Source organism: Mustela lutreola, chromosome 3 (genome assembly GCF_030435805.1).
Source record: "Mustela lutreola isolate mMusLut2 chromosome 3, mMusLut2.pri, whole genome shotgun sequence".
NCBI classification, from domain to species: domain Eukaryota; kingdom Metazoa; phylum Chordata; class Mammalia; order Carnivora; family Mustelidae; genus Mustela; species Mustela lutreola.
In genome coordinates, this window is record NC_081292.1 from 164,268,224 (window position 1) to 164,290,465 (window position 22,242).

At 58.1% G+C, this 22,242-nt stretch overlaps 1 protein-coding gene across 5 annotated transcripts; it reads right to left on the reverse strand.

Annotated features, from left to right (window-relative positions):
• Window positions 1-324: 324 nt before the first annotated feature.
• On the reverse strand, window positions 325-21,716 carry D2HGDH (D-2-hydroxyglutarate dehydrogenase). 5 transcript variants are annotated; one of them, XM_059167394.1, is made up of 10 exons: window positions 21,652-21,716; window positions 20,504-20,871; window positions 15,083-15,140; window positions 14,326-14,465; window positions 13,342-13,535; window positions 12,565-12,733; window positions 10,415-10,558; window positions 7,384-7,526; window positions 5,806-5,971; window positions 325-1,444 (listed from the first exon to the last, which is right to left on the reverse strand). In XM_059167394.1, exons 2-10 carry the CDS (start codon window positions 20,859-20,861, stop codon window positions 1,185-1,187), a joined length of 1,632 nt encoding a protein of 543 aa, XP_059023377.1. In that variant the 5' UTR covers window positions 20,862-20,871; window positions 21,652-21,716; the 3' UTR covers window positions 325-1,184. The 5 variants fall into 5 exon arrangements, with proteins under 5 accessions (XP_059023377.1, XP_059023380.1, XP_059023376.1 ...); XM_059167397.1 differs by having other exon boundaries at window positions 20,504-20,697; window positions 21,652-21,713; XM_059167393.1 differs by lacking the exon at window positions 21,652-21,716 and having other exon boundaries at window positions 20,504-21,645.
• Between the last annotated feature and the right edge of the window lie 526 nt (window positions 21,717-22,242).

Here is a 22,242-nt window from a genome sequence, read left to right on the forward strand (position 1 = left end):
TGCCTTCTCAAAGCCCCACCTCGACTCTAACAGAAAACACCTAAGATCTTAAGCCTTTTAATACCTCACGTTGTTTCCATTCTCGACAGTAAATTTGCTGAGTCACGACTCTCACTGATGATGACTATGCTACCTCCACGCAACCAACATCAACAGCCTCCCAAGCCCATGAGGTTTTAAGTCAGGGGTGGGGGGGAGGGATGGGACAGAGGAAGGGGTTGGGCTTGGGGCACGGTGTTGGCGCCCAGTGTCCTACTGCTGAGGGAACAGGCATCTCGCTACAGGCTTCACCAGATTGTTCCAGAAACAGATACAAGGACAGCGTTGTGATCAATTCCCATTTTTTACTGGAAGTTCATGACAGCCAGAAAGAGAAAACATGTCCAGACCTTCTTCACTGCCCCAGGAGCAGGCCCGGGCCCAGGGCAACAGTGGGGCGGGTGAGGGTGCAGTGTGCGCGCCAAGCCTGCCCCGCTGGGCACATGCACTCGTGCACATCGGGGCTTCTCACGCTAGCCTCACGGACATGGAAGCAGAAGCAGAAGTCACAGCTCCAGGCACATCACTGCGAACCACCAGGGTTGTCTTGCCAATGGATGGGCCTTCTAGAAAATGGGAGAACGATGCCTTCCAGGGCGGAGACCATCCTATTACTCTGGCTCATCCATGCTCTGGTCATCCACAAGGCACTGGCGACCGAGGCTATTGCTCAAAGCTTCAGGACGGAGCCCACACAGTCCCACAGAGCTCGTCACCTCTGCCAGGGACACATCCTGCCTGAGGGACCCAGGCACAGGACCATCCATGCCCCCTCCCACAGTGGCAGCCCCCAGTACAGTGGAATGTGGCCTAGTCTCCCAAATGGGCAGAAGAGCTCTCCCACCCAGACCACACAGGACATGCCACAGGAGGTTCTTGCCTAGCCTGCAGAGGGTCGGGTAGTGCCCACATAGGGGCTGAGAGAGCAGACCAGGTGGTTTGGGTGGCTTTCCCCAGCAGGGCTGGAAAGAGCCAGGAAGAACCCTGCCTGGGGGCCAGCTCTGGCCCCTCCAGCCTGTGGCTGGGTGCCCCCACCTGCTGCTGCCCCACTCAGCTCATGCCACCCCCACAGGCCCACAGCCACAGGCAAAACCAGGGTTGGGTCAAGGCCCCTCTTGCGTCTCCTGCGGACCCTGCAGGTCCTGTCAGGCCTGAGCAGGCAGTGTCTTGTAGGGGTTCAGGATGCCCTTGGGGTCCAGGAGTGCCTTGAGCTGCTGCATGAGCCTCAGGGCCTCAGGCGGCTTGCTGTAGCTGAGGACGCCCCTCTTCTTGAAGCCCAGGCCATGCTCGGCGCTGACGCTGCCCCGCTGCCTGGCTGTCCATTCGTACACGTAAGGTTCCAGGTCAGCCAGCAGCGAGGGGCTGAAGGCCTCTGACGTCACATTGAGGTGCAGGTTACCATCCCCTACAGGCACAGGAATGCTGGGGTCAGGCTGGGCAGGCTGAGACCCCTTCCTGACAGCCCCTAGTCCTGCCCTGCCCTCGTGCCTGCACCACTGGCCACAGGCCTGCAGTGACAGAAGGGGCCTGCAGTGACCACGCCACAGCCTCCCCTCTACCCACACGGCCCCCTGAGGCTTCCAGCTCCCAGCGACAGACCACCTGCCCAGCCAGCCTCTGCAGGCAGTCCCACATGCCCTGAGGGGCAGAGAGCCTCATGAGCCAGCAGGAGGAGCTCCCAGAGGCTAGAGCAAAGCCCAGGGCAGCACGGGGCGCAGGCCTAGGAACTCTGATCCAGTGACAGAGAGCCTCTCATGGTAACCTCCCTCTGGGCTTCTCAAATGTAGGGAGCACACAAGGGACCCCCCTCCCACCAGAGTGGTCCCGCTGCTACCCTGCAGGCAGAGGCTCCAAATCCCCCACGGAGGGGCCTGCACAACCACCAGCCAGCCTGCAGGTTTCCAGCTGTAATTCCCACTACCTCACTGGTCCCACGGACCCTGAGCTGAGAGCGTGAGGATGAGACAGGCTCCAGCTAGGAGACCCTGCCCCCTCTACTTGCACCCCTGCACAAGCAAATCACCTCCAACCCAGGCCTCATGTAATCCCCATAGACGAAGCCCCGAGAGAGACGAGCCCACTCCCAAATTTCCATGCACACAAGAGCAGCCACAATGAGCAAGAACCGGCAACCTGACCACAAAGGCTTCAGATCCCGTAACTTCCAGAAACAGAACCCAAATGTCTCCTACGTTTATAGAAGTAAGAGATAAAGCACATAAGACACAGACTGAGCAAGCATCTCAAGTCAACCAACTTCCAGAAAAGAAACTACCAATCACCAAGAGGCCGGAGTACACAGACAGGTTTCGATGTGTGTTACCCCCCACAGGAGATGAACAGCACGGAAGGGAAATCAAACATGTGACCTGAACATGGTACGAAGTCAGAGCAGGGCCGCGGAGAAGGCAGGCAGAGAGCCACAGGGCTGTAGCCCCGGGAACGCAGCCAGGAAGGCAGGGGAGGATGGGCAGAGATATCTGGGGATAGAAGGGCAGAGCCATCCCTCTCACCACAGCCCCATGGCACCCAGACGCAAAGGCAAACGCTCACCCAAACGAGTGACCCGGAAGAGCCCCCCAGACAAGGGAAGACAAGAAAACTGGGATCCCTCTGGACAGCAGCACCGCAGGTCCATGCACAGCAGGCCGCCTTGCCCCACGTGGGAGGAACAGTCACTGTGCGGATGTTCGAGTTTGAAGAAGCCCTGAGCAATAGGTCAGCAGAATCCATGATGCTCGTCACCTCCTGTCCCTGGAGCCAGAGAAGGCATCAGGCAGAGGCCACGGCACCAGAATGAAGAGGGACACAGGCGTGGCTGAGCATGGGCCATCGCCGGCTGCATAACATCGGCACCGCCACACAGGGCAGGAAACAGAACCAAACTACACTCCAGGAGGGGCACCCAGGGGGGCTCAGGTGGCGAAGCATCTGCCTTCAGATCAAGTCGTGGTCCTGGGGTCCCGGGATCAAGCCCTGTGTCAGGCTCCCTGCTCAGCAGGGAGTCTGCTTCTCCCTCTGCCACTCCCTCTGCTTTCATGCTCCTTCTCTCAAATAAATAAAAATCTTTCAAAAATAAATAAATAATAAAGACAACAAATGACAAACTGCATGACAGGAAGACCCCACCTCCACGGTGTCTGTGAAAGACGCATCTACATCATAGGATGGAGGACAGTGAAGGTAATGAGAACAAACACATGTCAGGGAAACACTAAATGGGAGGAGCCCGTGTGACTGGTCAGAGGCCAGCGCAGGTCCAGCATTCAGAAGGGTCTGTGATGAGAGTGCCCGTTCACCCTGGAATGCGAGGACAGGTGCAACCCCTATCCTCCAAGAGGATGTAGCCTCGGGAGAGGGGAGCAGCCTGCTGCTACTGTGCTGACTTCCGCCCTCTCACTGATGCGGGGGGTGGGGAGGCCATGGGTGCACATGTGGTTCGGACCGGGGGCACGCACAGCTCAGACCAGGGGGATGCATGGGGCTCGGACCAGGCGGCCATGCTGGCCCCACAGGGGCCCCTCCAAACTCACCCAGAGCCCGACAAGGCGACACACAGACATTATTTAACAAGAGCCATGGTGGGATCGGAGAGCCTGGTCCTCAGGGGGAGTCTAACCCCTTCGACCAAGTGGAGAGGCTGGAGGCCCTGAGAATTCCCGTGCTTAGAGGCACCGCAAGACGTACCTGACAGGGGAGAAGACTGAGGACACTGAGGACAACAGTAATGACAAGAAACATGAGACAGAACAGAGAAAGCGGCCGACCGGGCGGGACCACAGACCCCATGAGCATGCGACAGACGCAGATGAGGAAAGACACGAGGAACAAACCCTACCGGGACTAAAACAGGGGCCACCCTACTAATGCTGATGTGACACAGGAATGAGAGCGTGACAGACACCTGTGTGTCAACATGTCCAAGGCTTCAGAAGAAACGGACACACTTCCAGAAAACAAAATAACTGAAACCGACCCAGGAAGTTCAGCCTGCCCTGCAGCTGGGGAAGAAACTGGTTTGCGGTCAGCTCCTCACTGCCCAGCACACAAAACCCTCTGCCCCAAATCCTCACCGGAGCTCCTGCCACATGGCCAATGAGGCATCGAGGCCAACCAGTCGGACCCCTCGGGGCCCGAGGGAGAGACCACAGCCATGCCACCGTGGGATGACACTGGCGTCCATCGCAGACACAGGGAAGGGACTTACAGCCCAGGACGTACCAGGGAAACCCGGCACATAACAGAGGCACATGGACCAAACAAGACACAGAGGACCGCGGCCAAGCTAGGCAACCCCCGGACGACAGCCCCACCTGCAGAAGGGGCCTGGCAGAACAGCCTCACGGACCGCAGGGAAACCAGGCCAGTTGCCCCACTGGACACCAGATAAGCCCTCAACAGGCCATGAGTCTCGCCCCACCGGCAGCAAAGGCTGCACTCAGTGCCCCTCGAGGTGGAAGGTGGGCCAGCAATCCCCAGCCCCACATCCACACCCAGCAGCCTCACCACCTCGCCCGGGCCCTGGCCGAGGCACCTGTCCTCCACCCCTGCTTGGGTGTCCACCTCCCAGAGGCCGTGCCAGGCTTCCTCCCTGACACTGGGTTCGCCAGCCCCACATCTCCACCCGCCAACGTTCTGCTTGAGATTTCCCAATGGTTTTTACTTTCATGTAGCCCAAGTTAGCAGCAATCTCCCCATATGGTTTATGCTTCCCGTGTGGTCCTGACGAGATCTCCTCACCTCAAGGTCACACATGCACTCTCCCATCCCCTTCTTAAAATTTCACACATCGTCCTTCACGGGTGAGAGTCTACTCTACACAGCAGCACTGTCTGCCAGGAGGGAGGGACCTTTCCTGTCCCACAGACAGCAGGTGCCCTGAGCCACTGAATGTCCTCACTGTCCTTGATGCCAGGAACCCTCTCTCCACGCCCCCAACTCTGGGGGTCACCATCTGTCACACACTGAGCATCCCAGACACCTGACTTGCGGAGCCTGCTCACAGGAAAAGTAAGGCACCACCTGTGAAAACCGTTGTGATGGGCGCCTGGGTGGCTCAGTGGGTTAAGCCTCTGCCTTCAGCTCAGGTCATGATCTCAGTGTCCTGGGATCGAGTCCCGCATCGGGCTCTCTGCTTGGCAGGGAGCCTGCTTCCTCCTCCTCTCTCTCTCTGCCTGCCTCTCTGCCGACTTGTGATCTCTCTCTGTCAAATGAATAAATAAAATCTTTAAAAAAAAAAAAAGAAAAGAAAAAGAAAACCGTTGTGATGACAAGTTCCCAAAACAAGCATCAGAGATGCCGGGACAGTATGCCGTGTGCCAAGCTCCTCACCCCATTTCTCCAAATCCTCCCTTAATTGCAGGAGGGGGACCTGAGCCCCCCATTACAGACATGCCATGGAGGCTGCAGGCATGGGGCCCTGGGCATCCCATACGCACGGCTTTCAGACCCCTTTCCAAGGGCTGCCAAGAATCGAGAGGGATGAGACATTCCTTTCTGAGGAATTAATCACTTTAAATAAAGTAAATAAATAAAGCTTGATTTTTCTGCAAAATAGAATTATCTGAAACTAGTTTTCAAACGCTTGCAGCTGGCAAGGGGAGTGAGAGGGACTCGTCAGGGATACAGCAGGCTGGGTCTGAGGGCAGGCCACCGTGGTGGCCAGCAAACAGAGGTCCTTTCCAAAATGCCCGAGAACCATGAAGATGATTAGAATTCTCTCAACAACTAGCATCCCCATCACCACGTGATCCCAGAACAGCTCACCCAAGTGGCCATAGCCCACCACATGCTTGGCCTGTGAGCCAAGGCGGGCGCGCAGATCAGACACAAGGTCGTAAAGCCTCTCAGTGGGCAGAGAAAGGTCGTACTTGTACACGTAGCCATCCCGGCTCAGCGCCTCCGAGATCCTCTCCCTCAAGGCCCACAGCGCCTGGGACGGACAGAAAACAAAGTCAGAGGGGCACCGTGAAGGGTGTCTAACAGCAATTAGAATGCTGCCTGCCTCAGATGACCAGGAAGGTCATGACGGAACTTCCCAGGTGACAAAAATATTCTGTGTTGTGACAAGCATGGGGCTCTGACCCAAGAATCCATATAGGACGAGACTCCAGAATGCGGCCATGGTTCACCCCAGGGCACACAGACAGCCCCTCTCCAGGAGGATGGAGGACACTCTGGGTGGCATGGTGGGAGAGGCTGGTCGGGGCCGCTGGCCGGCGAAGGAAGACACTGCAGACAGAGGGGACGGGGCTGCTGGGCCCTGGGCTGCCCGAGACACACGTGGGTGCTCGAGCTTAAGCGGGAAAGTGAGTGCAGTGCGGGGTGGGGCTGAGGGGGCCTGGGGAGTTGGGGGCTCTTCGCATCACTGCCCTTCCGCACAAAGCCAGCCATGGCTTACTGGCTTGGCTGACTGACTGGTCACAGAGGACACTTGAAGTCCTGGTTATGGAGTTGAGGAAATGGTGCTGAATGTGCCATTGCTCGGCTACGGGGCTGGCCCCGTCCCACCCACCACATGTCCCCCTATTCAGGAAACGTCTCAGCAAAATTTCTGCGTGGTAAGGACTGGTTCCTCCTGCTTTTCCACATGACACAATGCCAGGTCTGCCCCAGAAGAGTAGCAACAGCCCCTTACCTCCACAGACACCAGCCAGTGTCTGGCTTCCCCCATTCACTCACTGGCTTTCAGGGTCACCACTCGGTCCCTCTGTGCCCTCTCCTCGACTCCCACTCCCAACGTGCAGCAGCTCCTGCCCGCCACCTTTCTCACACACCTAGACCAGCAACAACCCTGCACAGTCCCCCGCACTGCTGGACCCCAAGCTGGAGTACTACAGGGCCATGCTGCTACCCATAGGCTTCCCTGTCTGACCGTCCATACCTGCCCCACCCACGGGCTCCCACTGCCTGGGCCCTCCCAGGATGGTGACAGCAGATCTGACCACCACAGACCCCCACAATGGTGATGGTGGCTCCCACTGGGTGACTCAGTCAGTTCAGTGTCTGACTCTTGGTTTCAGCTCAGGTCATGATCTCAAGTTGTGAAATCAAGCCTGTGTCACACCTCATGCTTGGTGGGACATCTGTTTGATACTTTCTCTCCCTCTGCCCCTCCCCCCACTCACGTTCACTCGCTTTCTCAAATAAGTAATTTTTTAAAAAATAATTTAAAATAAAATATCACTGATCACAATAAAGACCCAAAACCATGTTTCCCAAGAGGCAGGATACCTGCTCACGTTCAGACAACCCGTGCTCTGAGCCAGACACGAGGCCTAGCACAGATGTCCTAGATCAGCTGAGCACGGGGGATGCGAGGAGGCACGGGCAGCACACACACACCTTGAGTCTGGTCTGGTCCGTGGCCACAGTCCCATCCGTCACCAGGCCAGAGCTCAGCGCCTGCTCCAGAAAGTCACTCAGCTTCTCAGAGTCATGCCCTGCTCTGGAGCCTGAGGTCTCCACTAGGACATAGAACGGACTTTCTGGAAGGCACAGAATGCAGGATGAACAGAGGTGGTCAGACAGAGTGAGGACAGGCCTGGGTTGGCCTGTCTGAGCATCTCTGGCAGCCCCTGTGCGGCCCATAGAACAGGAAGCCTCTGCTCAGACTTCGTCTCCCGAGGCTTAAAGACCAGTGTTTCATGGGTGCCTGGGGAGTACGTCCGACTCCTGGTTTCAGCTCAGGTCTTGATCTCAGGGTCGTGGGACCAAGCACCGTGTCAGGCTCCGTGCTCTGTGGGGAGTCTTCTTGTTCCTCTCCTCTTGGTCAAGCCCCCGCCCCCGCCCAGCTCTCAGGTACATTCACTCTCTCTCTCTCAAATAAATTAAAATAATAATATAAATAGGTCCTTCCTGGGGTGCCTGGTTGGCTCAGTCAGAAAAATATGTGACTTCTGACCTCAGGGTTGTGACCTCAACCCCCACACTGGCTATAGAGATTACCAAAAAAATAAACTTAAAAAAAAAAACAAATAAAAATAGGTCTTTCACTGGGAAAGAAACCACACTCCCCAGAACACATGAACAGCCCTGAGCGATGTCACGGGCACCTGCACAGGGCTGTGGGCAGGGAGCCCCTCTTACCTTCCTGCGGTGCTGGGCAGGCCACGGGCTACAGGAGAGACCACTGTGCCCACGTGGTGCTGTGATGCCCACAGCGCTCGGCTTAGCACAACATGCAAAAAAGGCATGATTTTGCCCAAGCTGTCTCTTTTTTACAGTTTTTTTAAAAAATGCATTAGGAACTATAAGAGAATTTTAAGCTTGTCTTTTTTTTAAGGCTACTGTGAATTTATTTTTAACTTACTGAAACCAACAAATGAAAACACCAAATGCACAGCTCTTCCCTTTAGTACTACGTTAAAAGTGCCTTCCAGAAAAATACTACAAGCCCATCCTACTATAAGGAGAACAAGTGCTTTCTAGATACTGGCATTTCTCCATGATGAAATGCAAATTCTGCTCTTTAATTTATCACATGTCCTAGAAAACACTGGGAGTGTTTTAATTTTTATGGGCTCCTTTTCCAATTATAAAAGTAAAAACATGCTTATAAAAGGGAGTTTGGAAAACAAAGACAAGTAAATGAAAAAAAAAAAAATTCCCCAGCTTGCCATATGTAGCAACCAGCATGGTCAACAGCACTCCTTCCTGTCTTCCAGTTAGAGAGATCTGCACACTGAAACCTGCCCAGGACAGTGGGCTGGCCTTTCCTTTCTCCTAAACATGACCTTAGGAGCAGCTTTCTCACACATGCATCCAAGGGCCACACAGTGCTCCATCTGCTCAGGGACTCTCCATCCTCCCAGGGACCTTCCATCCACCCAGAGACAAACCGTCATCCAGGGACTCTCCGTCCGCCCAGGGATGATGTCTACCCAGGGGCACTCTCTCCACCCAGACACCCTCCATCTGCCCAGACACCCTCCATCCTCCCAGGGACCTTCCATCCACCCAGAGATGCTCTGTCTTCCCAGGGACCCTCTGTCCACCCAGGGACCCTCTGCCCGCCCAGAGACCCTCCGTCCGTCCAGGAACGCTGTCTACCCAGGGACCTTCCATCTGCCCAGGGACCCTCCGTCTGCCCAAAGACCCTCCATCCACCCAGGGACCCTCTGTCTGCCCAGAAACCCTCCATCCATCCAGGAATGCTGTCTACCCAGGGACCCTCTGTCTGCCCAGGAACCCTCTGTCCGCCCAGAGACCCTCCATCCATCTAGGAATGCTATCTATCCAGAGACGCTCCTCCCATCCGGGGATACTGTCTACCCAGGGACCTTCCGCACACCCAGGGACACTCCATCCTTCCAGGGACTTCCACCCACCCAGAGACCCTCCATCCACCCAGAGACCTTCTGTCTGCCCAGCGACACTGTCTACCCAGGGAGCTTCCATCCCCTTCCAGACCCTCTGTCTGCCAGAGACTCTCCATCTGCCCAGGGATACTCTATCCACCCAGAGACCCTCTGTCCACCCAGGGACCCTCCATCTGCCCATGGGTCCCCCACCTTTCCAGTGATTGTATCATATCTTATTTCTTTACTACTGGATGTTCCAGTTGTTTCCTGTTCTATTGTACCAAATGCAACACCTCATTAAAAATTTAGAGCATAAAGATCTTTCTGCCTGACCACACACTAAAGTCCTAACCCAGCCCGTCTGACTACAGAGAGGGACTCAATGTTATATTAGGCCATAAGGGTGGGCCTGGATCCGACAGGACCGCCACTCTCCTATGAGGATGAGGCACCACGGATCTCCTATACACATAAGGCCGCCTGAGCACACAGTGAGAAGGGTACTGTTGGCTGCACCTGACACAGGCCGAGCCGCCCCACAATCCTAAACTCCAGCCTCCAGAGCCACAAGAAGCAGCCATCCCATGTGGACGCCCTAAGCCTGTGGCTTTCCACCAGCACTGCCGGCACCAAAGCCACCACATTTCAGGAGGCTCTTGGAGGTGAAGACACTGAGACCCACAGTAGAGAGCTAGTAGTACGATAGCAGGTGGCCCTTGGAATGCAGGGCCAGGGCTCGGTTGGCTAACTGGGAAAGTTCCACGGACCAGTGGCTCCTCTGGTGGAAAAGAAACACTTCTGACCAGCACGTCGAGGACCCTCAGAGACCCTGGGGCTCTGGCACAACTGGCGGCAGCAACTGCACCCACACTGGGGGCCCAGTTCCCATGCGGGTCAGAGAGTCTCACTCGTCCAGGTATGGTGACACTGGAGCCGCACAGATTCTGGCAACCTTGTCGCTGCCTCCCATTCTGTGGACAGACTGATGGCCTGTCAGTGACCAAAGAGAGCATCCCCTGAGACCTATGGCATGAGGGCCACGGCGGAAGCTGCCCAGCCGCAGGGGTCGGTACCTTGCACGGGGCTGGCAAGGCGCAGGTGGTGCGTGACCAGCCACATGCACTCAGCGTCCATGAACTCGTACGCTGACAGGATCTCACCCAGCAGCTCCTTGCCACTGCTGAAGGTCTGCAGGACTTCAGCAAAGCCCGGACAACCTGCGAAGGCAACAAGACCTCAGGCGCAGGCACCAGAGCCCCAGCCAGACACCCCTAAGTCCCCCTGTGAAACAGCTGCGCTGAGTGGCCCTGGGTGCTGGCGAGCAGGGTAGCCCAGCGGAGCAGCAGAGCACCATCACAGGGACGCGCACGAGCCAGTGGCATGCGTGTCCCAGGTAGTGACGGTCCAGGAGGAAAGGCCCATCAGAGGACCCATGGTGTGCAGGAAGGTCACAGGAACCAGAGGGGCCTGGGCGCACAGGGGGCCAGAGATAAGGTCATACTGGGCAAGGGCTTCACTGCTTTTCTCTCACCACAGTGAGCACTTGTGTCTCCAGGAGCCCAGGGCGAATCACTCAACTTATAGAACAAGGAGAAATCTCTGAGGCGCCCGGGCCTGGGGAGCGCGCCGTCAGTGGCCGGGAGCAGGTGGGAAGGGCCCAGGATACCGACTCTATGCTGGGGACGAGGTGGAAAAGCTGATGGGAGTGTGTTCATAGAGTGCAAGGCCAGAGGCAGACGTCTCCTGGGCATACCCGGGAGCTCGTGGAGTTCCGCAGCTGGATAGCGGGGCTGGATGTGGGGGCTCAGCCACCTGGGACAACAGCGCACGGCAACACCCGTAAGCGGAAAAGATGGGAAACAACACAGCAGGAGTGTAAAAGGGTGGAAACTGTGGGAGGAATGAAGAAGACCGACCACAGAGCTTTGTCATGTGTGCATCCGATCATAGCCCTAAAGGAGGAGGAAGATGGTCAGACGCCTCCAACTGACAAGACACCAAGACACAGGGTGAGGAGGCTTGGAAGATCCGAGGTGAGAATGTGTCCTCAGAGGCAAGAAACCCCAAACCACAGATGAGCAAAGACACAGAGAAAATCTTCGAAGTGACCGAAGAACAAAGCGTCAGCACTGGGAGCAGCAGCCATAGAGGACACAAGCACAGGATGCGGGATGACTCTGAGCAGCCTCGTTTGAGAACCAGCGACAATGTCTCCATGGGCAAGAGCTGGGGAGGCGCGGCCAATGGGCCAGCCGTGAGACCCAGGCCGTGCTCGCGGGGAGCACGAGCCCAGTGCAGAACGGCACATCAGGAAGAGGAAATGGCACGTTTGCAAGAAAACAGCAATTCCAGCCACAGAGACAAGGGAGGCCGTGAGACCCGGCACTCTGCCATGGGTACAGACACCGCAGAGCACAGCCAACAGCAGACTAGGGAGTTAAGTTGCCCACGGTGACCTCCAGAAGACCGGATGTCTCCACAGCCTCTTAACTACCAGAGTCTGACAGGCTCTGAGTGGAGGCGAGGCAGAATATGGTTTCAGAGGAGGAGACCCAAGCCCACGCTCGCAGTCTGCTGGAAGCAGAGGATCCGATGGGCAACTGGGGACACGGCAGGGGACAGAAGGGACAGCACGAGGGACAGCATGACAGTGGGGAAAGTAGAGGGACAGCAAGGGATCATGGTGGGGACAGCAGGAGGACAGTGGGAACAGGGTGGAAGACAGGGTAGAGAACAGATCAGGGACAGGGTAGGGGACAGGGCAGGGGACAGTGAAGGACACAGAGGTCTGTGAGGGACAGTGGGGGACAGCATTGGGGACAGTAGGGAACAGGGCAGGGATAGTAGGGACAGCAGGGGGATAGCACACGGACAGTATGGGGGACAGGGCAGGGACAGTGAGGGACAGCAGGGGGATGGAGAGGACGGTGTTCCTACGGCTGTGACTGATTCAGGAATGAACACACCAGAAATGACACTGCTTCACTCAGAATCAAGGAAGGAGATGGAGCAGCAGAGCTGAGCAGAGCCCCAGTTGTGCTAAAGAACAGGGTGTTCTGCCCTGAGATGCGAGAGGCCCCCTGCAGACCCCCCATCAGGAGCACCAACCCTCCAGACACAGAAGCCAGGAGACACAGGAACAGCCCCCCTCATGCCAAGGGCCAGGCAGCGGGGCAGGGGGAGGGACAGGGTACCCAGCGGTGTACCCCGACAGCCGGCCTACCGAGAAAAGCCACGTTCACTGCCCTGGGCTTAGGTGGACACTGGATAGACACAGCCGTGATGACCCCCAGTGTGCCCTCCGACCCGATGAAGAGCTGCTTCAGGTCATAGCCCGTGTTGTCCTTCCGCAGAGAGGTCAGGCAGTCCAGGACAGTGCCGTCGGCCAGCACCTAGCCAAGAAGGGGAGAAGCAAGGGCCTATACGTGGGCCCTTGCAGGCACCCCTCTCCTCTCAACCCCACGCCCAGGGGTCCCACAGAAAGCAGAGCCAAGCACGAGCCCTCACCCCACCCCAGATGGAGGCCCCAGGGTGACCCCAGGCCAGAATGCGCACCAATGGGGCTAAGAGAGGACTTTCATGCCCCCCACACCCATGGAGCTCAGGGCCCAAAGTGGGGAGGCAGTGGCAGAGACTCCATAGTGCAGGGTCCACGCCCTGCAGACACCTCATCCACCAGGCCTGGGACCTCTCCCAGTGCTGCCAGGCCCCTGCCCTGCCACCGCCCCCCGTTCCCCCACCCCACCTTGCCACTTGCTGCTCCAACCTTGCCCCACCGCACTGACCCCACCCCAGCCCCGCCCCAGCCTTGCCCCACAGCACTCCAGAGAGAGTGCCCAAGGGGGCACAGACCCATGGAGTCAAGGCAGGTTGGCGGGGGGCCCACAGATACCTCACACGTTAAGTACTCTCAGCACTGGGAAGAGGCTGAGGGTCCGGCCACTCGGACACGAGCAGGGGGACACAGAGACAGAGGAAAGTGGCCGGCGCCCCAGCTCACCACCTCCAGGCCCAGGACAGTCCCATGAAGTGAGCCGTAGCGCAGAAACCGCAGGCCGCCTGCGTTGGTTGCCACATTTCCCCCAATGTGGCAGCTGCCCTTCGCCCCCAGGTCCAGGGGCATGACGAAGCCCCTCTCCTCCACGTACCGGCTGAGCTCCTCCAGGACGCAGCCCGCCTGGCATACCAGGGTCCCTGCCAAGAGAAGGTGCTGTCATGGGTGTTCTCAGTCCAGGAGGAGCCAGAAGATGCACCACAGGGGCTCTGCGGGGGTTAGCCACATGGGACAGGGTTCTCCCTCGAGGACAAGGAGCATGTCCCCCAACCTGTCCCCCAGAAGTTACCGTTATCTTTTACCAAGAAGAAAAAGAAAAACTGATGGGGAAAAATAAAGAAGGAAATCCTCACGCACACACTCGTGGAAGGGAAGGGATGAGCGTCGCTATACGGCAGTGGCCCCCACCCGGGGTGGGGAGTCCCACCACCAGGGGACACGGACCTTGGAGCACTGTTGGCACAGAGCTATGGTGCCCAGGTGCCCCCAGCACAGAGGATGACCCGCCCAAAATGCTCTGCTGGAGGGACTGCTGGGGCCACTGAGCAGAAAGCATCTCGAGACCTCCTCGTACCCCGTCCTTTGTGCCCTGTTTACAAGGGCAAAAAGAGCCATCCTGGTTAGAAAATGTGAGAGTTGGAGGAGCTGCAGCAACAGCCCATGCCCTTCAGCACAGACCCACAGCACAAACCACCTGAGTGACCCCTGGACAGCACCCTCAGGGCAGAAAAAGCTGGGCCTCTCCTCCCCAGCCCTGCTGGACATGCGCCTGCCTGGCTGCTCGCTGGGAGGGGCCATGTTTCCCCAACCTAACTGCACATCTTGTGGGGAGACACTTGGCATCGGGCCAGCGACCTGTCCAGATCCACCTCTCCACCTGTGTTAGTAAAGTACAGTACCCCTCACCACCCGGCCACAGTGCAGGTTTACCGGACACGCTGTTGAAACTGATGACCCGGTTCATCAGGGTGGTGGACAAGATGATCTCATCAAAGACGGGCACACTGCCCCCCACCATGCCCGTGTTTCCCCCCTGCGGGTTGACGGCCAGGTTCCTCTCATGACAGTACCTGGGGCAAGCACAGGACGGGCATCAGGGCTCCCTGCCCTCCCCCTGCACCACCATCCCTGTGCAACGTGATCCAGGCCAACCCTGGCTGCAAGCCCACCCAACCTGGAGTCCCCCCTCCTCCTGCCGTGACCTCCATGGGCAGCACCCTTGGTCCCTGCGCACGGCTGGCGGGTCTGAGGAGGCCCAGGGCCACCCAAAATGGCAGTGAGCCACAAGTCTGCACAGTCCGGATCACAGACAGGTTGGCATTTGTGCCCAAACATCCTGAGAGGCCACGGCTCTCCCTGCACAATGCACTGCACAATGCAGGGGCCAGCGGCACCCCCTGCTGTTCACCAAAAGCATTGCAGCCCCTCCACCCAACGTGTCCCTTCCACCTCCACCAGAAACTGGCCTGGAAGCCTAAGGAGCACAGAGGGACGGGCACAGATATGGCCAAATGGGGAAGACACAACGTGAAGTACCTAACCCCACCAGGCAGGGAAGAAGCGAGAGGAACAAAACCTCACCAGGGTCTACATCTGGAGGGAAGAGGGCTTGCTTTCGCATGCCCTCCTCGGTCGTGTGCCCTCCCAGTCGCCCACCACTGCCCGGGGGCCGCTGCGCGCTCCTTACCTGAGGATGCGAGCCACCTCCTGGGAGGTCCGGGGCCTGAGCAGCACCTTGCTACAACCTGCAACACGAAGGACACATTACTCACACAGAAGGCAGCGCTCAGTCTATCCTCCGGAAGAAGGTCCTCCTTCCTCTGCAGGCCACCAGTACAACCAGGGTCAGCACCAAGCCCAGGAACCTCAGGGACGAGGGTGAGGTGCCAGACACGGGCCCCACCTCTCTGGGTGGGGAGGCCACGGCTGGAGCGCCTGCCTGGCTGCTCACTGGGAGGGGCCATGTTTCCCCCACCTAACTGCACACCTTGTGGGGAGACACTTGACATCGGGCCAGCGACCTGTCCAGATCCACCCCTCCACCTGTGTTAGTACCTGACTTCCCACTGTGGGGCAGGGCTACCCATCCCCCTCCCATATGTGTCTCATCTACTCGGGGCACACTCATGGCTCCTTCTACGCATCAGGTGGAGGCTCTAAGCTGTGATGACTGACGGGATGCCAGGAGGTGGCCAGCAGGAACCCCTGGACACCCGCACTTCGGGGTTCCTGACCATGGGCTCCCCGAGACAAGCAGGCTCTCTCTGGTCCTCTGACTTCATTCCAAGTGAACAAGCAGGTTGAGGAGGCTCCCGGGAGGCGGGAAGCACAGGCACCACCCACCCCACCACCACCACCACCGTGTCAGTGACCTCTCACGCAGCTTTGAGATCTGGCTGCAGTTCTTAGCTTACATGCTTTTTAGCAAAGTCTAAGTTACTAATATTTACAATGCTTGTATTAAATATAATTTAATCGTACATTTACATGTTAATTTTTAATAACAGCTGTGCTTCACAACTGGCTTGATACAAAAATCTAACAATTTTTAAGTAACTGGCTCTCTCTGCACGTCCCTGCCCCTGAGCCTCCAGGAGGCCTTAGCAGTCTACTGTCCACCTTAGGACACTGGCCAAAGGGAGGCAGCTGTCAGCATGCTGCTGGCTGATGACAGCACTGGCTTCTGGAACATGTTGGGGGAAGTAGGAAAGGACTTTGCAGACGGGCTGCCCCAGGGTTCACTAACATTCATCTATGCTCCGGTCTTCTCTCTCATGTGCTCAGAGTCTCTTCAGTCAAGGGACGGACTCAAAGGAACAGAAGGGAAAACAGAAGCAGGAAAGGCTTCAGTGCAGAAGGAGCAGAGCCAGCTCTGGAGGGGACAGGCAGGGAGGAGCTAAGGCTGCAAGCCTCTCTGGCCCGCGACTCTCATCCCTCCACTTGAGAAAGGCCAACTGAGTGCCAGTTCCTGGTCTCAGCAACACAGTCCCCATGCTGCCCACCACCTGCTTCTCCGCCCTCCTGGATTCCTGGCAGCCCTCCAAGGCCTTCGCTCACTTGGGACACCCAGGGCGTGGGGTACAGAAGGACCCTCCTGGGACATGGCCTGTCACCTGTCACAGCATGCCTACTCCCGGCTGGCGGGCTCCCTGACTTCCTCCCAGGGACCAGAGCACACTGCCACGTCAAGGATGGCAAACCCCACACTCAGGCCAAGCCCAGCCTGGGCTACGCCTGCACATGGAGCCCTGCGGGAACAGCCCAATGCCCATTTGTTTGGTGTGGCTGCTTTCAGATGACAGACTGTGGCAGACACCGACTCAACCTCTGCAGGACACTGCTGACCCTGACGGCTGAAACATTCGCCTCCAACTCTTCTCTCCCAGCGGCTCAGCCCTGGGGCCCAACACTCTACCCCTGGGAACTTGGGCTGAGGGTCTTGCTCCCCAGGCTCCAGGAACAACTTCCTGGCTTGTTTCCTCTCACCCCAAGGCAGCAGTCCCCGGGCCTTCCCTGTCCCACACACTAGGGGACAGGCAGCAGTCTCTCTTGCACCACACACCACCCCACAGACCATAGCTCTCACTGCCTCCCTCGTCCTCATGTTAGCAGTGCCCCCACCTGCTTCTACATGGGCCCCCACTGCCACTCCTCCTAAGACTGCAGCCCCAGGAGGGCCTGGGTCCCTCCACGCCCAGCTCCTGGACAACTTCACGGCGATCCTGTTTCTCACCAAGCTACCAGTTCTTCCCTCTCAACCAGATCATTCCCATCCACCTATTAATCTGCTGCGATAGCAGTCTTGTCTGAAACCGGCCCCGAAAAGGCAAAAACATCTTCTCTTGAACCCATCCCAACCCCTGCCCCGGCCCCTCTGTCCCCCTAAGCCTCCAGATGGGGCCTCCCAAGCCCCCACGAACAGCTCCAGCCGGAGGCATGTCCCTTCCACGCTACAGACAACCATGGGCCCTGGTACAGCAGCTGTTCCTGACCAGGCAACCCCTGGCTCCCCTTTCTTCACACATGTACCAGGTCCTCCTCAGCCCCAGCCCAAGCTGCTCAGTCCCCTTGGTTGGCTGGTGCCTGCTCGCCCCCATGGACCACAGCGGCCACTGGCCTCCTTGGACATTGGAGCTGCATGGACCCAGCCCTGGGCTAGCTGGCCTCACAGTCCAACGGGCCCCTTCGCGTGTCCAACTGGACTTGTCCAGACCCAGATTTCCAGTTTCCCCACAGACCTGGTACTCCTGCCATTTTCCTCAGCAAGTAGAAGGCTACCTCTGCAGCTGCTCAGGCCATGGGTCCCTGCATCCTGGCTTCTCTCACACCCTACACACCCATCAGCACATCCCAGACTCTTCTGTGCACACACACAGAGCTGACACCATTTCACCTGACCACCCATCGAAGTCTCAGCTCTCCTCCGAGCTTCCATGCCCAGGGAGTGAAAGCCTCTCCTCGACACGGCAGCCATACCAGGCTGTGGGCCTCTCTCCTCCTGGCCTCCTAGTAGCTCCCCATCAGTTACTGGGACTCACCTGGCCCTCGACGTATCGATGACCCAGCCCCCTCACTCTCTGACCTCCCCATTGTCCGTCCACTCCAGCCACACTTGGGTCTACAGCTCCCCAAACATGCCAAGCACAGACTTGCTCAGAGGCTTTGCACTGGCTATTCCTGTCTCAGAACACCCTTCCAGATGGCTTCCCCAGGTTCCAAGGAAACAGCGTGTGCTGGGGGACTCTCCTGGGCAGGCATGCCCACTTGGCAGGCAGCCCACCGTTCATGCCACCACCCCTCTGGTGAGCCTCCTGTCCATCCTGTCCCCAGCCCTGCACTGTGTGCAGACACACAGTGAGATGCTCACTGAAGTTTATGGGGTCCACCCATGAGCAAAGTGATCTAATTTTTGGACAGTTTCCATTTCAAATAAAATCCATTTTTAAGAGAATTATAAAATCTTTATTTTTTTTTAAGATTTTATTTATTTATTTGACAGAGAGCGATCACAAGTAGGCAGAGGCAGGCAGAGAGAGAGGAGGAAGCAGGCTCCCTGCTGAGCAGACAGCCCGATGCAGGACTCGATCCCAGGAACCTGAGATCATGACCTGAGCCGAAGGCAGCGGCTTAACCCACTGAGCCACCCAGGCACCCCGAGAATTATAAAATCTTAATCAGCTATTACTAGTTGCATTTTCTATAGAACTCTAAGACTAAAACATAAAATGATCATAAGTTTAGACATGCTTTCTCCCCCCAAAACAGCTACATAAAGGGGTTATTTCAACAAAAATTGAACAAACAACTTCAACAGACACCCGCTGGGCAGGTGTTGTACACCATGTGTGTACAACATAGTGCACACATGTGAGCAGCCATATGTCAGCAGCCAGGGGGCGGGGGTCGTCCACAGGAGCACACAGACACAGACCAAGCCACATGAGGCTTCCAAGAAGAGCCCCCAGCACACAGCTAAGCCCTGTCCAGGAAGGTGGGGCAGACAAGCCCCATCCCAGTTACAGTGTGCACTCTGGAAGTCCCAGGAGGAAGACGTCCCGAGTCTTGAGTACCCAGCACCCTGGGCTCTTACCTCTGAGGTGGGAGCCCCATCCCCAGTTTGTGGCTGCAGGGCCAGCCAGGACCGGGGCCTGGCCTGGTTGAGCCCAGGTTGGACAGCACCCTCTCCTGCCTCTGGGAGCACGCATGTGAACCTGCAGGCCCTGTGTGGGCATTGGGCTCCCAGCAGGCACCATCCCTCAGCCCCGGGGGGTCCTTACTTAGCAGGCAGGGTGGGGCTGGAAGCCCTTCCACTCTGGGCACTTGACCCACAAGGAACAGTCCAAGGAGGGTGCCTGGGTGGTTCCGCTGGCTAAACGTCTGCCTGGGATAGAGCCCTGTGTCAGACTCCCTACTCAGCGGGGACCCTATGTCTTCCTCTCCTCCCTGCTTGTGCTCTCCCTTGCTGTCTGCCACTATCTCTGCTTCTCTCAAATAAATAAATAAGAGTCTTTAAAAAATTAGAAGTCTGAGGACTTCCAAAGTACCTGACCCGAATCTCTCTCCCTGTAAGTACAGCGTGTCCCACAACCACCTCCACGTGCTACAGACTCTGCACCACAGGTCTGTTCACAAGCTGGTTCAGACCTGCTCTTGGGAGTTCTTCAAGCCCACACACAGCCCTTGCCATGGTTGAGTCGCGGCCCCACTGGACACCCCCCCCCACACACACACACAAAATACTCTGTCAAGTCCCACGGGCACCGGATCCAGCCCTACCTGGCTGCTGGCGTGTCCTGGCATTACATGTGTAATTCGTGACTCTGTTGTAAGCAAGTTGTCTTCTGGGTCTCTTTAATATTCTATAAGAACATCGTATTGGTGTTTTGTGTTTTGTAACTGAAAAGGCAGCTTACATTATATCTGAAAATGTTGCAGAACAGAACACAGAGTGACGGGATCTTTCCTGTGAGAAGGTGTGCACTGGGTCTGGAAGGCTGAGAACTCCCAAGCTGGCACAGGCGTGTGCTGCTGCAGACACATGTGCTGGGAGGAGCAGGGCTCAGGCGGCCCAACCAGCCCCTGCTTCTTGCCTGAAGGAGCGGCCGCAGAAGACCGGGCCTCCCAAAGTGTGTCCCCGTCGCATCCCTCAGAACCTGTGCACGTGCCCTGATTTACATAAAAGGTCATGACATACGTGATCAAGTTAAGGGTCCTGAGAGAAGGTCCTAGATTTAGGTGATGCCAGGTGTCTTAAAGGGACACAGACACCTGCAGCCCCCAGGAAGGAGCCCCCAGAGCCTCTAGTGGGAGCAGGTCCAGCCTCCAGAGCTGGGAGCAGGCGAGCCTCCATCACCTAGCTTGTGCTAGCTGTCACAGAGGCCCTGGGAGTTCACGTGCATCTCTCAGAGCAGCCGGCCACCTTGTCTTTTACTCTGCAGACATCACGCAGCACCAATAAACCTCCAGTAATGTTGTTTTCACAACAGTTTGAAACTACAACACAGCCTTTCCTCAACATGAGAGGGTGTGTGTGCCAGGCACGCCCCTCCAACCCAGCATGGTCACAGCCCCTCCCTGGAGCATGTGCTGTGGCCAGACCCTCACTCACCTCGGACAGTCCTCAGCCAGTCCACGTTGGAAGCCTCCAGCACCTCTGGGTCTGTGACGACCCCGCCTGGGAGGATGCGTTCAAAGGCTGCCAGGTCTTCCGAAGAAACCACCGAGAAGGGCAGTCGTGTCACAGGGTAGCGCTGCTGGGTCAGTACCACCTCCGGCGCACCAGGGGGTGTGGAGGAGCTGCTCCTGCAGACCAGGGGGCTGGCGCTAAGGGCCCCCCCAGAGCTGAGCAGGCTGGGGATCCTGGACACCCCTGCCCATGTCCTGTGCTGCACAGAAGCTCCCCAAGCGCACACCGCCTGCCACCGGGAGAGCCACACCAGCTGCCTGGGCACCACATGGGGCCCCATCGCTCCTGCCCTAAAAAGGAAGCGGTAGGACCTGCAGATCCAGAAACCACAACCCAAGCCCAGCTGCAGTCCAGGAACTGAGGCAGTCTTCCAGGGTGAGACCATGAGGTTCCAGCCTCCTGGAGAGACCAGGCAGAGGGCATGGGGGCGGAGGCGCTGGGCAGGCTGCCTTTGAGCCTGACCCGGCTCGGCTTCCCTGTAAGGCCCTTCTGGGCACAGGACAATGGCTGGGAGCTGGTCCAGTCAGAGTCGAACACTTGCAGTAACAGAGCTCCCTCTTAACCCTCCAGCTTCAGGACGAAACCAGAGTCTAGGCACTAAACGGACGGATGCCCTGAATTATGCAATGCAGAATGGCTAAAACGGTAAATGCTGTGTTTGGGGCACACGCCGGCACAAATCTGGACAGTGCAGTTGTTAACGACAAGCACGGGAAGGGAGGCTTCCGGGCTGCACACCCCGCTTCAGACACCAGCCAGCGGCGCTGCCCCCAGCCCCGCTGAGAGTACAGAGGGCAGGGCACAGGGGCGCGCCCCTCCGCGGGCTCCACGGGCCGCCGAGTCGGGTCCGGGGTTCGCACACATCCTGTGCGTCCGGGGACGCGGCCATCGGGGCAGCCCACAGGCCGAGGGCCGGACGCGGGGCCACTCACTCGGGGGAGAGGACGCAGCCCCGCAGACTCGCACTCAAGGACGCCCCCGACGCCCCGACCTGCGGTCCCCCCACCGCCTCAAACCGCGTCCCCGACCCCTTGACCCGAGGGCCCCGGCGGCCGCGCGCGCACACTCACGTCAGCACCCCCGACCCGCCGCCGCAAGCGCCGTACGGCCCGAGCCGGGACCGACTGCGCCTGCGCACTGGCGCCCTCCGGCCCCGCCCTAGGCCCCGCCCCCCGGGAATCTGGCGCCCTCCAGGCCCCGCCCCCAACCATGCGGGCTGCAGGTGCACTGGGGCGGGCGCGTACTTCGGCCTGCCACACACCGCGGGACAGCCGGCCTGGACCGGTGTCCGGCACTGCCCAGCAGGGGTCCCCGCACACTCTCCCAGCCCTTCCCCAGGGCCGGCTCTACCGTGGTCCACATAACCACCCCGCTCCTTGCCCTGCTGCGGGGCTCCCTTCAGGGAACTCTGTCCCGCCCCCAGAAGTCTCTGACTCCCTCAGGGATCTCTGCCCCCTCAAGGGCACTCTGCCCCATAAGGGGTCTCTGGCTCCCCGACCCAGGGAACTCTGCTCCCCCCGGGGGTCTCTGGCTACCCCCAGCAGGTCGGGTGTGCATCACAGGCAGAAGCCCCAAGGCTCAGAAAGCTGCTTGTGCCACACAACCTGAGCCTTTTCCTGAACAAAGGCTCATGTGAAGAGAGGTCAGAGGGGCCGTGCCAG

Bases quoted from the DNA above. Each gene is read 5' to 3' on its own strand.
- D2HGDH (XM_059167393.1), bottom strand. From the start codon at position 20,966: ATGGTCTCACCCTGGAAGACTGCCTCAGTTCCTGGACTGCAGCTGGGC. The intron at 14,466-15,082 runs GTAAGGAGCGCG...TGCTTGCCCCAG, and splicing joins GAGGTGGCTCGCATCCTCAG to GTACTGTCATGAGAGGAACC. The intron at 1,445-5,805 runs GTGAGCTGTTCT...CTGTGCCTGTAG, and splicing joins GGTGGGCTATGGCCACTTGG to GGGATGGTAACCTGCACCTC.